This window comes from Solanum tuberosum, unplaced genomic scaffold (assembly GCF_000226075.1).
Source record: "Solanum tuberosum cultivar DM 1-3 516 R44 unplaced genomic scaffold, SolTub_3.0 scf00026, whole genome shotgun sequence".
NCBI classification, from domain to species: domain Eukaryota; kingdom Viridiplantae; phylum Streptophyta; class Magnoliopsida; order Solanales; family Solanaceae; genus Solanum; species Solanum tuberosum.
Genome location: NW_006238952.1, coordinates 749,659 through 765,028, shown reverse-complemented (window position 1 = coordinate 765,028; position 15,370 = coordinate 749,659). Strand labels below are relative to the sequence as shown.

Here is a 15,370-nt window from a genome sequence, read left to right as displayed (position 1 = left end):
GGGGGGGGGGGGGGGGGGGATATACAGTATTAAACTCATTAAATTTAATTGTGAACTTGCATTTATAGCTATGCTAATTTACTGCATTTACAAATTAGTCTATATATAGTACAGTTATTTATTTATTTGTTAAAAAATATTGTGATTGCACCTATAACGCAACCTATATTTTCATTATTCGTTGGGTCGTTCAATAATCACATTTGATAAGATTGTTAATTAGGTATCTACCTTTGACATTTTGCCATGTCATCCCTATTTTTCTCAACGTTTGGTCAATTAGATATTGGCTAGCTAAAATTATGCCTGCAAATATGCATAAATCGCTGTCAACTTCATTTACGTACTAAACATAAAATTATCAGACAAGTTTTTTTATTTGGTTTTCTTATGTTTCTGGTATACCATTATTTATCTCCAAAAATGGGGAACAACAATAAGTTTATGCTGTTAAAGTTATCCAAGAATATAAATGCGTGTACTTTAATATCTAACATGATTTTGCAACAAGTCACTCTTTACTCTACTAGACAATAATTATAATACCTTCTCAAAGATAAATTAGTTTCTCAGAAACTTGAAGATTTAAATTTATTGATAAATTAAACGGAATTAATCATGCATGAATATATGTTTACACACGATGCTAGATAGATAGAGTAGTTCTCTACTTGTAATTTTTTTTGCTTATAAATAATGCATTTTAAATTGTTGCTTTAGCTTTAAACAAAATAAGTGTTACTTTAAGAATTTAAGATCAAAATTGATAATTATTTTTATTTATATGCTTGACACTAAAGTAGCAATCCCTTTTAACATAGTTCGATTCTGACGTTTTTTTTAAAACTTAAAATACATTTTAAATGGAACGAATAGAATATAATGTGAAGTATCAATGCTCATTGAACTCAATATTTATTATAAATCTAGAAGTAGAGGCGAAGCCATAATTAAGAGTTTGGGGTTCTAAATTTCGTTAATAACCGTTGATCAATTTTGTCAGGGTTCACAAATTAATATACATATATATAATTAATTAATTTTCTTGTACAAATATAAGATCTACGGAAAAGCTACTGGGTTAGTCCGAACACATGAATCCCACCTAGCTCCACCTCTGTCTAGAAGGTCTGCGATGATCAATCAAATCATAAATCTAGAAAAGGCCAAATTATCTTCTCAAAATTGAATTGAAACTAGTAAGAAAGAAAGAAAAATCAAATTAATTTACATTATTTTTAAAACCACAAACATCTTAAATATATAACACACATAAATTGAATAAATATTTTATATATTTTTATTTTGGAACATAAATAAACTTACGAACAAAAAATACCATAAATATTTTGAGATCGAAAAAATATAATGTACTACTTACTTATACATGGAGCGCACCACGGGACTAGTCATACAGGATGCTCAAACGAAGATCCGACCCTTGGATCATCCCAAGCGTCAAAATAGAATACAAAATAGTCCAACAACAATTACATTCCCACCTTCACCAAAAAAATCCCCAAACTGATTATTACAATTATAAAGTGTACCTCTCTCCTACGCGAAAATAGCATTTTCATCTCTCTCCATCTCATGCTCTTTACATCCAGAAAGTGCGTGTCCTCTCCGTGTTGTCGCCGGCACCTCTTCTCTCATTGAGGGAGCTCGACTCTTACATTGCCGGCGATTAACGCGAATTTGCTCTGATCGATTCGACGGCTGCTGTCATTCATTTCTCTTCTATTGTAAGTATCGTCCTTTTCGTATTTAGATCTCTCGCATCTGTATGTATGTGTTTCTGTTAATCTGAATTGATGTATGTGTCTGCCTGTTTGTATGAGCAGCTGGATTTTTTTTCAGATCTGATGTCCCTTTGTTGTTTTAATTTTCTTTCGTCGGAATGTTTTTTGAGCTCTCCATTAATTTGATTATTTGCTTACTCGTCTATTAGCAATTTCGGGAACAATTGATTTTAGGTTTTGAGTTGTTCGATTGACTAGCACGATTACATGTATAGTCTACTAAATTAAGATCCGTGTGATTATAGTGATTCTGTTGAATTAAGATTATAGGACATACGGAAATCTTTGTCCTGTGTTTGGAGATTAGTAAGTGAACTCCTAACGAGACTGTTCGCTGTTGATGAGTAAGGAAGTTATGAAGATGAGATGCCTAGGAGTAATTGCTTCACAGATTGCACGAGCAAAGTGGTAAATTGCATACATATTTGAAGTCTCAGTGAATGATACATTACATACATTGCATTTTAGCTTTAGCTGCAGGTCCTGTCAACTTTCATGTCTCATAAAACCAACTTGTGAAGTTATTGCTGAAGCACATTCCATAAGCAAGTTTGAATTTCTGCGATTGTGTTATCACTCTCAAACTCAGAGAGAGAAGTTGGTTAAAGTTTCTTAAAAGGGAGTGATTGATCCTGTCTAGCCTATATGAACAATTCAAAGTCAGTCTTGCATTGTCATCTTCTATATCTTTGTTTTTGTTTTTATGTGTGCTATTGAATACATTTACAAACTTTCAGCTACTACAGTGTTATTTTATTTTTGGCCAACACATTCTTATATTTTATGTTGATCAGTCTGATGATGTTCCTTCATTTAATGTATTTTGACATTTAATTATCTCTTCCTTCCTTCAGAAGGTAGGTGGTACTTGGAACCACACTTGGTAGAATAGATATTGAACCAAGTAAAAATGTAAAATACTAATGAATCTCATATAGAACATGTTAATGTTAAGAGTGATCAAAAGCTAGTAGAGCAAATAATGATCTTTTATCCTGATTTCTGTCTTCTTCCCATTTCTCACTCCATGTACAATAAATTAGCACATGTAAGCAGTTTTGGTGTAAGAATGATGAAAGACATCAGCATGCCTCATTGTGAGCCCTTTTATTTCCCATTTACTTTATTTCCACCATCGCCATTTCTGATGTTTCTTACTTTGTCATCAATTATTCATCTGTTTTAGTTATTATATTACAACATCTGTATTGTCTGCATACGTTGGGGTTGCTTGAGATGAACCCGACCAGGCTAGTTGTATAATTGCATCTACTATGTATGTTGTTTTCCCCCTATGCTCGTCCCCCGTTCTTTCTTTTCTTTCCCTCATGTTGTTACTTTGGATGAGTGTCATTGCATATATATTTTTCACTTGTGTCTGCAAGTCGGTGAACACTTCTGCATGAATTATGCTTTTGACACTCATGATATTTACCATGTCGAATTGGTAGGTGCAGGAATCGTGACCGGCTGCCAAAGATTAACTGTTTAAGGTTATGGCTCTTGACAGCGTAATAACTTCTCCTCATAGGAGGTCACAGACACAAACAGCATTTTCATCTACTGATCCAAAGAAGAATCAATACTCCCGAAGTAATGAGCTTGGGAGCTGTTCAACAGTACTTCAGCGCCACCGGTTCCTTCTAACTGCGCTTGGCCTCCTAGCTTTTCTCTGCACTATCTATCTTTACTTTGCTGTCACTCTAGGGGCTGGTGACTCCTGTTCTGACTTGACAGGGACTCAAAAAGCAGCATGTTATGTGGAGCGCGGGAAAGCACACATGGGCAAAGGAAAACTTAAGTTCTTTTAGCAAATTGATGGCTGCAGGCTAGTATCTTAGTATATGATAATTTCTTTTTCTTCTGAGAGGCAGGAATGCCTATCCAAAGTGTTTACTTAGGTTCTTTGGGTCTATTGGGTGATCATTAGTTTGATTGTATTCTTAAAGATGTATAATTTGGTTACGGGAAACTGTTTGACATCCGTAAATAGGTCTATCTATTGGGATGAACTCAACTGAGGGATGTTGGTGAGGCTCGGGTGACTGTTAAATGGCATATCTTGTGGACAATGTGATTATGAATGTATGGTAAAGATGACATTATTAGGTGCAGATGAAAAAAAAAAATAGAAAAAATATCACCTTTTGAGACTTCTTGACATCACTCCATCCTTTGCGTGTGACCGGTGTGTGTTGGGCTTTTATAAATACTTGCAGCGACTTTTTCGTTAGGCCAAAAGTTCTTTGTAATGTAATGAGCTGTTCTTTTTTGTCTTTGTCAGAACGTCAGAATCCGCGGTTCACCGACTCTTACATGTGACTAGTGTGTTGTATTTTCTAGGGGAGGTTGGGACTATGAAGTTGACTCTCTTATGCTGTTTGCTATAAAAGCCTCAACTCATCCAGGACTTTCTCCTAAGGATATACTGAAAGTCCACAATAATGCTTGGAAAGTTTCTCCTGTATGAAAGCCAATTCGAAACAAGCAATAAAAGACTCCTCCTGGACACCTTTGGGACATGCGTTACCTTGAAAAATTCCTTAGCATAAAACTATTTATCTCCACTGGTAATCTATCTTGATGGCTATTCACTAATTCAAGGCCAAGTTAAATTGGGCCAACAACTACCTATCTTTAATAAGTACATGTGAAAGAGCAACTTAACTAATTCATTTCTAATTTTACTTCGCAGGTGTCCTACTTAACATGCAAAATGCACGATACTCGGTATCTATTTAGCCATTTCTTTTATGTCCGCTTATAAAAGATTTTTACACGTGTACCACTTCTGGACAACTTCAAACATATGTATGGTGTTTGAACTTAATCTTTTACATAATCTAACTACAGACATTGTACATGAAGTTTCATATAGTTGAAGTTCAGATATATGACAGAAATTCAATCTTTTTTGTACTCATGAACTTAGAAATGACCGAATTTTAGTGTAATTAAGTTTTGTCACGCCTAACTTCAAATACCGTACAAGATGGAAAAAGCCCAATTGAGCCCAACTAAACTTATTCAGACAAGCCCATCAAGCTTGAGCCATAAATTGTCAGTTTTCGGGCAACCGTACCCCGTCCTTTCCATTTATGTAAATCAAAGAAGGGATCTTTCTTCTCCACTCTACTAATGGAAGCTGTGATCTACTGATCTCATTTTTCCATTTCCATATACTACTGTACTACTACGTAAATTCTTCATCAATATTTGTATACTTTTGTTATAATCCATGGCGGATCCCTTCAAACTCCAACACCGAAAACTTGAATACAAGCGTTTGATTCCGTCATTTCTGTTGTCTCATCGCACTCTTCTTACTGTTCTCTGGATCGTCGGATTTATTCTGATCGTTGTTTGGCAAAGGACTGCAGTGGAACGGCTTCTGATATATCGAGGTATGGCATCACCTACCAGACCTATCCCTAAGCTACGGCCTCTAGTTTTCAATCTCTCCGATTTCGGTGCTGTTGGCGATGGCGTTACGATAAACACAAAGGCATTTGAGAAGGCAATTTCGGAAATTCGGAAGCAAGGTGGTGGCCAGCTCAATGTTGAGCCTGGTCATTGGCTTACGGCGCCGTTTAATCTCACGAGCCACATGACGCTCTTCCTCGCTGAAAATGCAGTTATTCTTGGAATTGATGTAAGTAGTCTATACGTAGTAGATTTTGTTTAGTTCCATAGAAGATGTAGGAAAAGAACTTCAGCTAAACTGTTTGAAAACGTTCCTTTTTTTATTTTGTCAGATGCATTGCGTGTTCAAACTTCAAATTCATCCTTTAATAGTATGATTATTGAAAATTTACTTACTAATTCTAGCAAACAAACAGATCTTTCCGTGGTCTTAGGAGTTATGAATGGCGTGAAAGCTTGCCCACCACGGTCACGAAAAAAGAAAAGAAAATTGTGTAACTCAAGGATAGGGGAACTGTAATAGGAGGAATCTAGTAAATGTTAAGATATAGTATAGGGTTTAAAACAGGTCATAATAGTTATTTCCCCTTCAGTATGTGTAATTAGGGAATGACCTACCCTTTCCATTCCTTTACTAATTCACAAGCACAAGCTTACTGCCATTCCTGTACCATCTTCTTGTTTTAGCATAGGGGCATAGTTCTGGCAATTTTGTGGCAGGTGAAACTGCGTTTTTTTTTTTTTCCTAGATTCATAATTTTCTCCCGCACATGCATATAAAACAAGCATTTTGTTGGCATACGTTCTTGTTGCTTACTGCCATTCCTATACTAAATGTCTATAATGGTTGTCTGGCAATAGAAACGCGACTGCCATTGCACTTTCGGCAACACTAAGACGTGAGATCTTGTTTCTATTCATGTCTCAAAGTTAATTTGCTTTTGATGAGTTTTGAATTGATTACTTTTAGAAGCTCTTAAGAATGGGTTCATAAATTTCTTTCCTTTGAAAGTAACTTCCAAGTATGTTGCTTTGTCACATCCTAACAACTATTATATCTATCATGATACAACAATATAGGAAAGTGTGCTTGATTGAGGGTGATACATATGCTGCTGCTAACTATAGAGGTTTAAATGCATGCACAGGATGAGAGCTATTGGCCACTACTGCCTCCTTTGCCATCATATGGGTATGGGAGAGAACGTCGTGGACCACGTTATGGAAGTTTAATCCATGGGCAAAATCTTAAGGATGTTGTCATAACAGGTAAAGTAGTAATATCTTATAAAAAAGCAGTAATGTACGAGTAGTATTTTATCATCCCTTCAGTTTTGAATAGGTGCTACCTTTTGTCACTTCTTACGAATTACAGTAAATCACTATATGATTGATTATTTCCCAAGTTATCCGTGTGACTGTTAATGCTGGTAAGGAGGACCCACTCCTCTTCAAGATTTGTGCACATGCTAAGTTATTAAGTTTGTCAAAGGTTTCCAATGTTTCTTGTGTACAAACAGGGTTCAAAAGCTTAAACTAGTAGAACTTCTCCAAAAAAGTATGTACATTCCTCTTTCAGGCATGCTGTTCCACCACATGTTCTTTAGGTCTATCTGTGCTTTTAGCATCTGTTATTGAGTTAATTAGTTATATGTCTTGTTTTCCGATACTTGCAAGTTGCCTCTGCACATGTTTTCTCTTATAGCAAGTTATCGACAAATTCCATAAACGAAGTAGTGAAGTACATATTCAAATGTGATTCTGAAAAGGTGATTGAGAATAGTGCAAACCTCTCTTTGATTGTTTATAAACAATTGTGCAACAGGGCATAATGGTACCATTAATGGACAAGGCCGATCATGGTGGGAGAAATACCGCAAAAAACTTTTGAATCACACAAGGGGACCACTTCTTCAACTCATGTGGTCAAGAGACATTTACATTTCTGATGTTACATTTCGGGATTCTCCGTTCTGGACTCTTCACCCTTACGACTGCCAAAATGTTGTTATAAGAAATGTAACAATTCTGGCTCCATTGACTGAGGCCCCAAACACTGATGGAATAGACCCTGGTGAGTTCCCCTTATTTCCTATTCAACCGTACTTGAATTCATTCTTCATGCCTTTCTTGATCACTTTTGTTGCAACTGTAAGTTGGCTTTTTTTTTCCCCGCATCATCAATTCTCATTTAAATGCTCACGTTGACCTGCTCTGTAGGCATTCTATAGGAAGTGATGTACAGGAATACTTTCAAATGCTTACATATGCTCTATAAATTGCTTTTTCTTCAAAAAGTTCAGTCGTGTAAAATCAAGAATAGTTGTCAAGAGTTCTACAGCAAGTGCTGTATAGGAATACTTTTAATGCTTATATATGCTCTATAGAAATTGATTTTTCCTCAACAAGTTCACTCATGCAATATCAAGAATAGCGGTAAATAGCATAAATCTGCTCTATAAATCTCATCCACGACTTATTTTCCTAATATAAGTAATGCATTCGGGGAAAGTGTCTCAACATGCCTAGGTCATGATTTATGTGCGTGTACAGCAGATTTTACCCCTCACCTGTTGACTCTCCACACAAATGTTTCATTGACCGCCACCACCACCACAACAATGAAATGGGTTAAGTAATGTGTCATCTCACTCTAGATACAGAATCCTAAGTTTGTAAAGCTTGCATCTTCCTGATGCCTTGAAATGAATCTACTTCATCAAAAAAAGATACAGAATCCTAAGTCTGAAATGGGTCATCATTTTTGGGAAAGAGAGACTTGTGGGGTTGTGAACTGGATCACTTGATATATTTAATACAAAAATATTGAGCGGATGGATCTAATGTTGGCAGATTCATGCGTGGATATGGTGATAGAAGATAGTTATATAAGTGTTGGGGATGATGGAGTCGCAATCAAGAGTGGCTGGGATCAGTATGGAATTGCATATTCCCGTCCGTCTTCCAATATCACTATCCGTAACCTCATAGTGCGCTCAATGATTAGGTAATAATTGTTTCCATATCATACTAAATTACGTCAAGTATACTCTTTTTTTTCCAATTACATGTTTGTATTACCTCTCTGGATCTGCCCACATAAAAAGATGTATAATCCACATTTCAATAAAATTATCTACAACTTTGTCCTCATTAAGGTTACAACTTCTTCTTAGTTTTCTCAATTTAATTGCTAAAGAGAAGTGTTCGTTTGAGTGTGTGCGTCTTTTTCGGTTTTTAACATCGACTGACTTGCTCATTATCAACAGTGCTGGAGTATCAATTGGAAGTGAAATGTCTGGTGGAGTGTCAAATATAATAGTGGAGAACCTCCTTATATGGAACTCAAAAAGAGGAATAAGAATTAAAACTAGCCCTGGCAGGGGTGGTCATATCCGACATGTTATCTACCGCAACCTGACCCTACAGAATGTTCGTGTGGGCCTTGTAATTAAGACCGACTACAATGAGCATCCTGATGAAGGCTATGATCCAAATGCTCTTCCCGTTATTGAGGATATAAGCTTTACTGGTATTCGTGGGCAAGGAGTTCGAATTCCAGCACGTATTTATGGGAGCGCTGAGATTCCTGTTCAGAATATTACTTTTCAGGACATGTCTGTAGGAATTACATACAAGAAGAAGCGTATCTTCCAATGTTCTTTTGTTCAAGGACGTGTTATTGGAAAAATCTTCCCTGCTCCATGTGAGAATCTTGATTGGTATGATGATGGAGGAAAACTAATTAGGCAATCAACAAAAAAGAATACAAAGGACTTGGATTACGATGGTTGAGACAAAGGTGCTTTATTCCTTAAACGAAAAATGTTGGTACAACAGCTGATCGCTTGTTGCCAGCGACATTTGATCTTCTTGGTCCTTCAGTCCACAGTCAAATGCTGGGAGACTAGAGCATATGTTAAAACATATTTGCAGTTGTTACACTAAATTTGCGAGAATGAAAGAATACATGGACAGAGTACCCACCCATGGAGCTTTTAAGAGGCAAACTTTGCCTCAATCTCACCGGGGAGGTTATAGTTTGGTTTTCGAGGCTGCTACCAGTGTGCAAAGCTCCAGCGCCCACAGTAATACCCAGGTTGGTTGGGATCATGGTTTATTGCAAAAGATGAAGGTGGATGTCAATTCTTGGAGAGTGGGGATATGAATGCTCCCCATCTCAAATCATATTTTTTTCTATTTTGTCTGTTTAATCCTCTGGTAAATTTGTTAATGTTGGATTGTGGAAAACATAGTATAGGTAGTCTTTGTATGTATATGAACTTCAGTTCCATAAAAATATGAGAGAACATAGTATAGGTGTAATATTTTACTTTGTACTAATGGAAAATATTCTGCATCTCAAATTTTAGTTCGGATGGGTGGTTATTTCATGTGTTTCCCATAGGCATTCAATTCTCCATACCGACAGGTCATGACCAGACCAGCCACTTTGTCTTAGTAAGTTGTCAGTCTAAGTTTTTTTTTATTATGAAAAATCAAAAAAGTATTACTCCCTTCGTTCTTATTTATATTCACCAAATGAATTTCTACTTTATCATTTATATTCACCAAATTTAAAGTAATAATAAATTTTATATTGGTGAGAATAATAAATTTTAAAAAGTAATGATGTGATTATAAATTTTATTTACATATGAAACAAATGGTTAGTAGATATAAATGTGGGGTTGTTTTAACAAAATATAAACTCATGGATCAATTATTGTATTAAAATATCTCAAATCATGATATGGAATCACCATGTGATTCCATATCATGATTTGAGATATTTTAATACAATAATTGATCCATGAGTTTATATTTTGTTAAAACAACCCCACATTTATATCTACTAACTATTTGTTTCATATGTAAATAAAATTTATAGTCACATCATTACTTTTTAAAATTTATTATTCTTACCACTATAAAATTTATTATTACTTTAAATTTGGTGAATATAAATGATAAAGTAGAAATTCATTTGGTGAATATAAATAAGAACGAAGGGAGTAATCCTTTTTTGATTTTTCATAATAAAAAAAACGTCTTAATCTTATGACTAAGCATAATATTGATAAAAGACAATTTTCATTGGCGGTGCCGCACTTTCTTAATCTTAGTATTCGCAAAATGTTCGTTCACATGACTGAAGATAATAAAGTCCAATTGATTGAGGACTTGGGAAAATTTGATCAATTAGTTATTAATATTTAGTCAAGTGGACTAGTTATAATTTTTTTGATTAAATTTTATTAGAAGTGTTTTTGACTCAAACTTGTGGTAACTTTTTAAAATTTCGTTATTCAATAATATTTAACTATTGATTTTCTTGTAAATAATTAGAAGTCAGTGATGGTTGTTAATTTTTATCTTAGTGTATTTAACTTTTAAGTTAATATTTACTCACTAATGTATGGTTTTTTTTCTACTTTATAGGTTATTTGTAAGAGTAGTTGAGAGATATAAGCATATCAAGTACAATTTATGTTCAATTTTTTAAATTAAATTAAAGTTAGATGAAACAATTACTTAAGTGAAGAGCATATAACTCTGTAATAATTTATTATGCGATTTTATAATTTTTGTTTATTTGATAAGATTGAATAAACAATTGAGGCTATTTTAATAGTTTTACAACTTATGAGATTTTTATGTTTATAAGAAAATATACAACACAAAAATTCCATATCGCATGTCCAAACAAACCTTCAATTTCATCTCATGATTCCATATTATGATACCATATCATGACTCCATATCGCATGGCAAAACAGGCCCTAAGTCTACCTTTTATGCTGATTTATTCATAGCACACTTTAATTTTATCAAACAATTTAGCAGCAGTTGTGATATGAAATAGGAGGACGATTTTTAATTAAATTGAATTGATACATCAGCTCTTATCATATGCATCCTCCAAAAGAAAAACAGAGGACCTCAACAATCATAATAATATCAAATAACGGTTATATCTTAGACTATTTTTAGTTCTTTAAGCCATGAAGTATGTAATGGGCATGGATCTGGTTTCCCTTGTGCGATTGCCTTCTCAGAGAGTGAATAGAACCATCCGTTTCTCCATTTGAACTATACAAGGGATTAAACGAATGGGATGGTTAGAGCACAGGATTCAAAATGTAATGTCAATTGTGAAATCTAAATGTCTTACCTCCTTGACAGCCGTTGGAAAGTGTGCAACTGCTCGTGAGTAAGCGCAGAGCCTATCCTCCATGGCATCCTCAAAAACTAGACTTTTCTCTGCAGCTGCTGCAGCCGCAAGCTCAGCAATCAGTTTTGACACCTGAAAGCAGCAAACCTAGTTAATAACGTCCTGGCATCTACATTATCATTTGAACTAGCTGCAAACATTTAGGAAGCAAGTGAAGCATCCAACTTTCAGTTCCTCCTATTAATATGTAATAGTATCCTTGAGTACGACCAAAAACCACGTTAATTTGGAAAAAGAAGAGGAAAGCAAAGAAATGAGTGGTTCTGACGCCCCGTCCAGATTAGGTAGCATTTTGCCTTTTCGTGTGGACAAGGGTGAGTCAATTTGGTAAAACTGGAACAAGAACTTTCACGAGTGCATTTAGCCCTCATCACCTACCATATATAGTTGGTCTAAACAGTGACACAACATCGATTAGAAGGTCCAAGAATTACTGTTTATAATCCTATGAAGGAAAATAAGCTGAAAAGTGAATTAAAGTATCAGTAGTTCTTGACCCATTCTATTACTTCATAAAAGGAGTCTCTACTTAGGCTATAGCAACAAAAGCAATATAAATCAGTGCGTGTTCTCTGCTCTCTCACTTGAAACAAGGTAGCTTCTTTTGATCTTTTTAAAAAAAAAAATTCTTTTAAACTAACGGTAGTCTGACTAGTCTCATTGGAGTTATGGTGTGAGGGTTGTTGATTCTAACCTTTCAAAAGGCAATTAAAAGTGGATACTTTTCAAAGGGTTTCATCGATGGATCACTCACCTCAGAGCGGTACTCTTTTTCAACAGCTCCTACTGTTGCTCCAGGATGGCGAGCTCCAACAAGCATGAAAGCACATATCCATATAAGCTTCTCCAGCATTTGCTTCTGAAAAGGCTCCTTATCAAGTACCTGGTATTCACAAAAAGCAAAATGCATTATAGATCTTAGTAGCAGTCTATTGCAAGCTACTATAAGGCGCAGTGCTGAAAGATGAAATATGGACTTCCTGGACCTCCTAAACTTGTACGAGAAAAATTGAGAAAGATATCCCATCTCTGAAGATTACAGTTGGTAAGGTAACAGTCAATTGAAATGATTTTACCTCACCTTTCAATTTGAATTGGCAAAACAGTATCTCCTTTTGGGTCACACAATTTATCCTTTATCTTTATGAAAATTAAAATACAAGGAAAGAGGTATACTATCAGTAGTATTTCGCATAGAACTGTTGAATAAGAAGCCTCCAATGGAGGAAACTGAGTCTAGTTCATTAAGGAGGAAAAGAACATTGAGGCTAATGTTAGACATGTATGTTGAAGTCTTCAAAATATTACACACTAAACTTAGACAAGACATCCCTATTTATGATAAACTTGAACTCAAACATAATCTTCTAGCCAACCTTCAAAAGCTCAAACCGAAGCTTTTCACTGCATGGTTTATAATATTATAACGAGCAAATAATACCATGTGAAGTTCATTCTTTACCTTGCAAGAGAGTCCTCCATTCTGCAATCTTGCAGCCACTGCAGATGCCCATTTTCCATAAGCCGCAGTCAATCCTTCTGGATTTGTATCAGTTTTCCCATCAGTTGGGGGTTCACCTAGCTTTGATACAGCAAAATATGCCAAAACTTGGTCTGCATCACCAAGGCCTTTACTTTGGAACCAAGGCTCTAGCATCCCATTCTGGAAAAATACCAAATCTGCTACATCAAGATTTATTACAGGGTCACATCATCCATTAAGACATAAGAATGCTCAAACTACACTCTAGGGGAAAAAAAACTAACAGGAACTAATGCATTCTCTATTCATGCCAAAAAAAGAAAGAAAAGGAAATAATACTGTCTATACATGAGAAAACAGTAGTGACACATGACTGCTAAAATTTCAAACTGGAATGTCATTTCATAAACAATCTTAACAGTAGACTGAAAATATTCTTTGCCGTTTGTTTCTTCCTAAAGACCAAATTCAAGTCCAACGCTGATGGCAGAAAATCTCTGTTGTTTTAAACATGCCCATAACATTTGTATGACTACTACCTCGATTTGGTTTGCCATTTACCTAAAGCATATAATTGACTATTCAAATCTGCACATTATCCCTTTCGTATAATATATCCGGTGGTTACGGGGTTGCTAAACTTGACATGAAATTACAGCTCTTATATACTCAGTGATGAGTTAGAGCCAAACCCACCCACTATTTTACTAAGGCCAGAAAGAATACCCACCAATTTCAGATTTTTGAATCTTGTGGTCTTAAATATGCAATAATTTAGAAGAAGATCATTTTTTTAACACTAAAAAGTAAATAACAGTGTGATTGATGGGAATTCCAGCATACCGCTCCAACGAGATTTAGGAGTAGCTTCAAGTACAGCTTCAAGATCATCATTCCTAGTGCAAACCAATATTGGACCTACAAAATCAATAGGTACTGGTTCACCCCTTTTAACCAAAACATCATCTCCATTACCCAAATCTTGTAAAGCTCTTCCCACACGTCCACCTCCAACTATGATAGCAGGAGCAACCATGTTGTCTGAGGTGGAAATTGATGCTCTAATTTTGAAATTCTGGTTGATTCTTGAAATGGGTTTGTGCCAAAATGTTGAGCTCCCGCTATAGAGAGTGACAGTGTTCATCATTGCTGCTGCTGCCTTTATGGTGGGCAATATCTGGGGCCATGGTTTCTTGTGATACTTACTATTAATGGGTCAAGAAGAGAGCCACTCGTTTTCACTTATGATCCACAAAATTTTATCGCTTTATCAGTGGCAGTGACCTAGGTCGTAGAAATTGGGATCCGGTTTGATGAAAATTCTAATCGGGTCGCTGGTTGTTGGGCTTGGTATGATCGGGCTTAGTGAGCTTTAAGGCCCAAATCAACTGTAAAGTTTGGACTTGTATACGCCACTTGTGAAGTTGTATCCCATTTTGAGATCAACCATTTAAGTCATATTTATCCACACGTAAAAATATTATAAATTTATCTAGTTCGAAACAATTTCAGATATGTAAAGACAGACGGAAACTATTTTTATAAAACTTTATGCACCTATCACTGAACTTATTTGTCAAAAAATCAACTATTTTTGTTTGAATTTCACGAAAAAATGCTTCAACTTTAATCATATAAAACTTGAGATATTTTATATGAACTTCAAAAACCTCATATCTAAAGTTATTACGAAGTAGGTAGATATGCAAAAAAAATAATTAAAAGTTGGGTACATGTTAAATAGAAGTGTGTAAATAAGCCACTCCATAAAATTACTTCCACTGTTTCAATTTATATGATCCAAATTTGATTAGAAAAGTAGTTTAAGAATGAGAGAAAAAAAATTCTTAAACTTGTGATCTTAAATATAACATCTCATTTGTGTGGTTATAATTTTGAAACTTGTGGTCATAAAATGACATAATATTTGATTAGTTGTGTCGTTATAAAAAGTTTGTCAAAGTTGAAATTCTTTCTGAGTTTAAAAAGTATATTTTTTCCGAAAAATAGATTACTAATCTATTTTAAACAAAAAGTATAATATTTGAAATTATTGCACTTTTAATCTTTAATACAAATTCCTTGATTTTTATCTATAAACTAGATATAGGACCCCGTGCCAGCACGGGGCCCAATATATATATATATATAATATCTTATTTTTTATTTTATTTTTTAAAATTTATGTCATATTATGGAATTTGAGAAGTTATTGAAAATTTTATATGATTTTTAAAATATTTTAAATTGTTAGCTATTGTGATTTGTAGTACTTTTTTTTAACATAATTTTGAAAAAAATATTTATTACTCTCTTTGTTCTAATTTATGTGGCACATGCAGAATTTCAAATATTAACCCTTTTTTATATGTCTGTTTAATATATTAAGTTGTTAATTATTGTATTTTATACTACATTTTGAACCTA

The 15,370-nt window shown here is 34.7% G+C and overlaps 3 protein-coding genes across 7 annotated transcripts; 2 read left to right on the top strand and 1 right to left on the bottom strand.

The window, feature by feature from the left end:
• Nucleotides 1-1,506: 1,506 nt before the first annotated feature.
• On the top strand, nucleotides 1,507-3,963 carry LOC102592857 (uncharacterized). Of its 2 annotated transcripts, none has more exons than XM_006341366.2 (2): nucleotides 1,507-1,745; nucleotides 3,260-3,963. In XM_006341366.2, exon 2 carries the CDS (start codon nucleotides 3,299-3,301, stop codon nucleotides 3,611-3,613), a length of 315 nt encoding a protein of 104 aa, XP_006341428.1. In that variant the 5' UTR covers nucleotides 1,507-1,745; nucleotides 3,260-3,298; the 3' UTR covers nucleotides 3,614-3,963. The 2 variants fall into 2 exon arrangements, with proteins under 2 accessions (XP_006341428.1, XP_015161673.1); XM_015306187.1 differs by having other exon boundaries at nucleotides 1,508-1,745; nucleotides 3,254-3,963.
• A 182-nt stretch (nucleotides 3,964-4,145) lies between these two features.
• LOC102592519 (probable polygalacturonase) lies at nucleotides 4,146-9,614 on the top strand. Of its 3 annotated transcripts, none has more exons than XM_015306186.1 (7): nucleotides 4,146-4,372; nucleotides 4,498-4,532; nucleotides 5,183-5,454; nucleotides 6,374-6,494; nucleotides 7,051-7,299; nucleotides 8,079-8,232; nucleotides 8,495-9,614. In XM_015306186.1, exons 3-7 carry the CDS (start codon nucleotides 5,209-5,211, stop codon nucleotides 9,018-9,020), a joined length of 1,296 nt encoding a protein of 431 aa, XP_015161672.1. In that variant the 5' UTR covers nucleotides 4,146-4,372; nucleotides 4,498-4,532; nucleotides 5,183-5,208; the 3' UTR covers nucleotides 9,021-9,614. The 3 variants fall into 3 exon arrangements, with proteins under 3 accessions (XP_015161672.1, XP_015161671.1, XP_006341427.1); XM_015306185.1 differs by having other exon boundaries at nucleotides 4,498-4,613; XM_006341365.2 differs by lacking the exons at nucleotides 4,146-4,372; nucleotides 4,498-4,532 and having other exon boundaries at nucleotides 4,621-5,454.
• Nucleotides 9,615-11,051: 1,437 nt separating this feature from the next.
• LOC102591966 (uncharacterized) lies at nucleotides 11,052-14,232 on the bottom strand. 2 transcript variants are annotated; one of them, XM_006341363.2, is made up of 5 exons: nucleotides 13,787-14,232; nucleotides 12,923-13,140; nucleotides 12,215-12,343; nucleotides 11,401-11,532; nucleotides 11,052-11,318 (listed from the first exon to the last, which is right to left on the bottom strand). In XM_006341363.2, exons 1-5 carry the CDS (start codon nucleotides 14,088-14,090, stop codon nucleotides 11,205-11,207), a joined length of 897 nt encoding a protein of 298 aa, XP_006341425.1. In that variant the 5' UTR covers nucleotides 14,091-14,232; the 3' UTR covers nucleotides 11,052-11,204. The 2 variants fall into 2 exon arrangements, with proteins under 2 accessions (XP_006341425.1, XP_006341426.1); XM_006341364.2 differs by having other exon boundaries at nucleotides 12,923-13,123; nucleotides 13,787-13,922.
• Nucleotides 14,233-15,370: the final 1,138 nt, after the last annotated feature.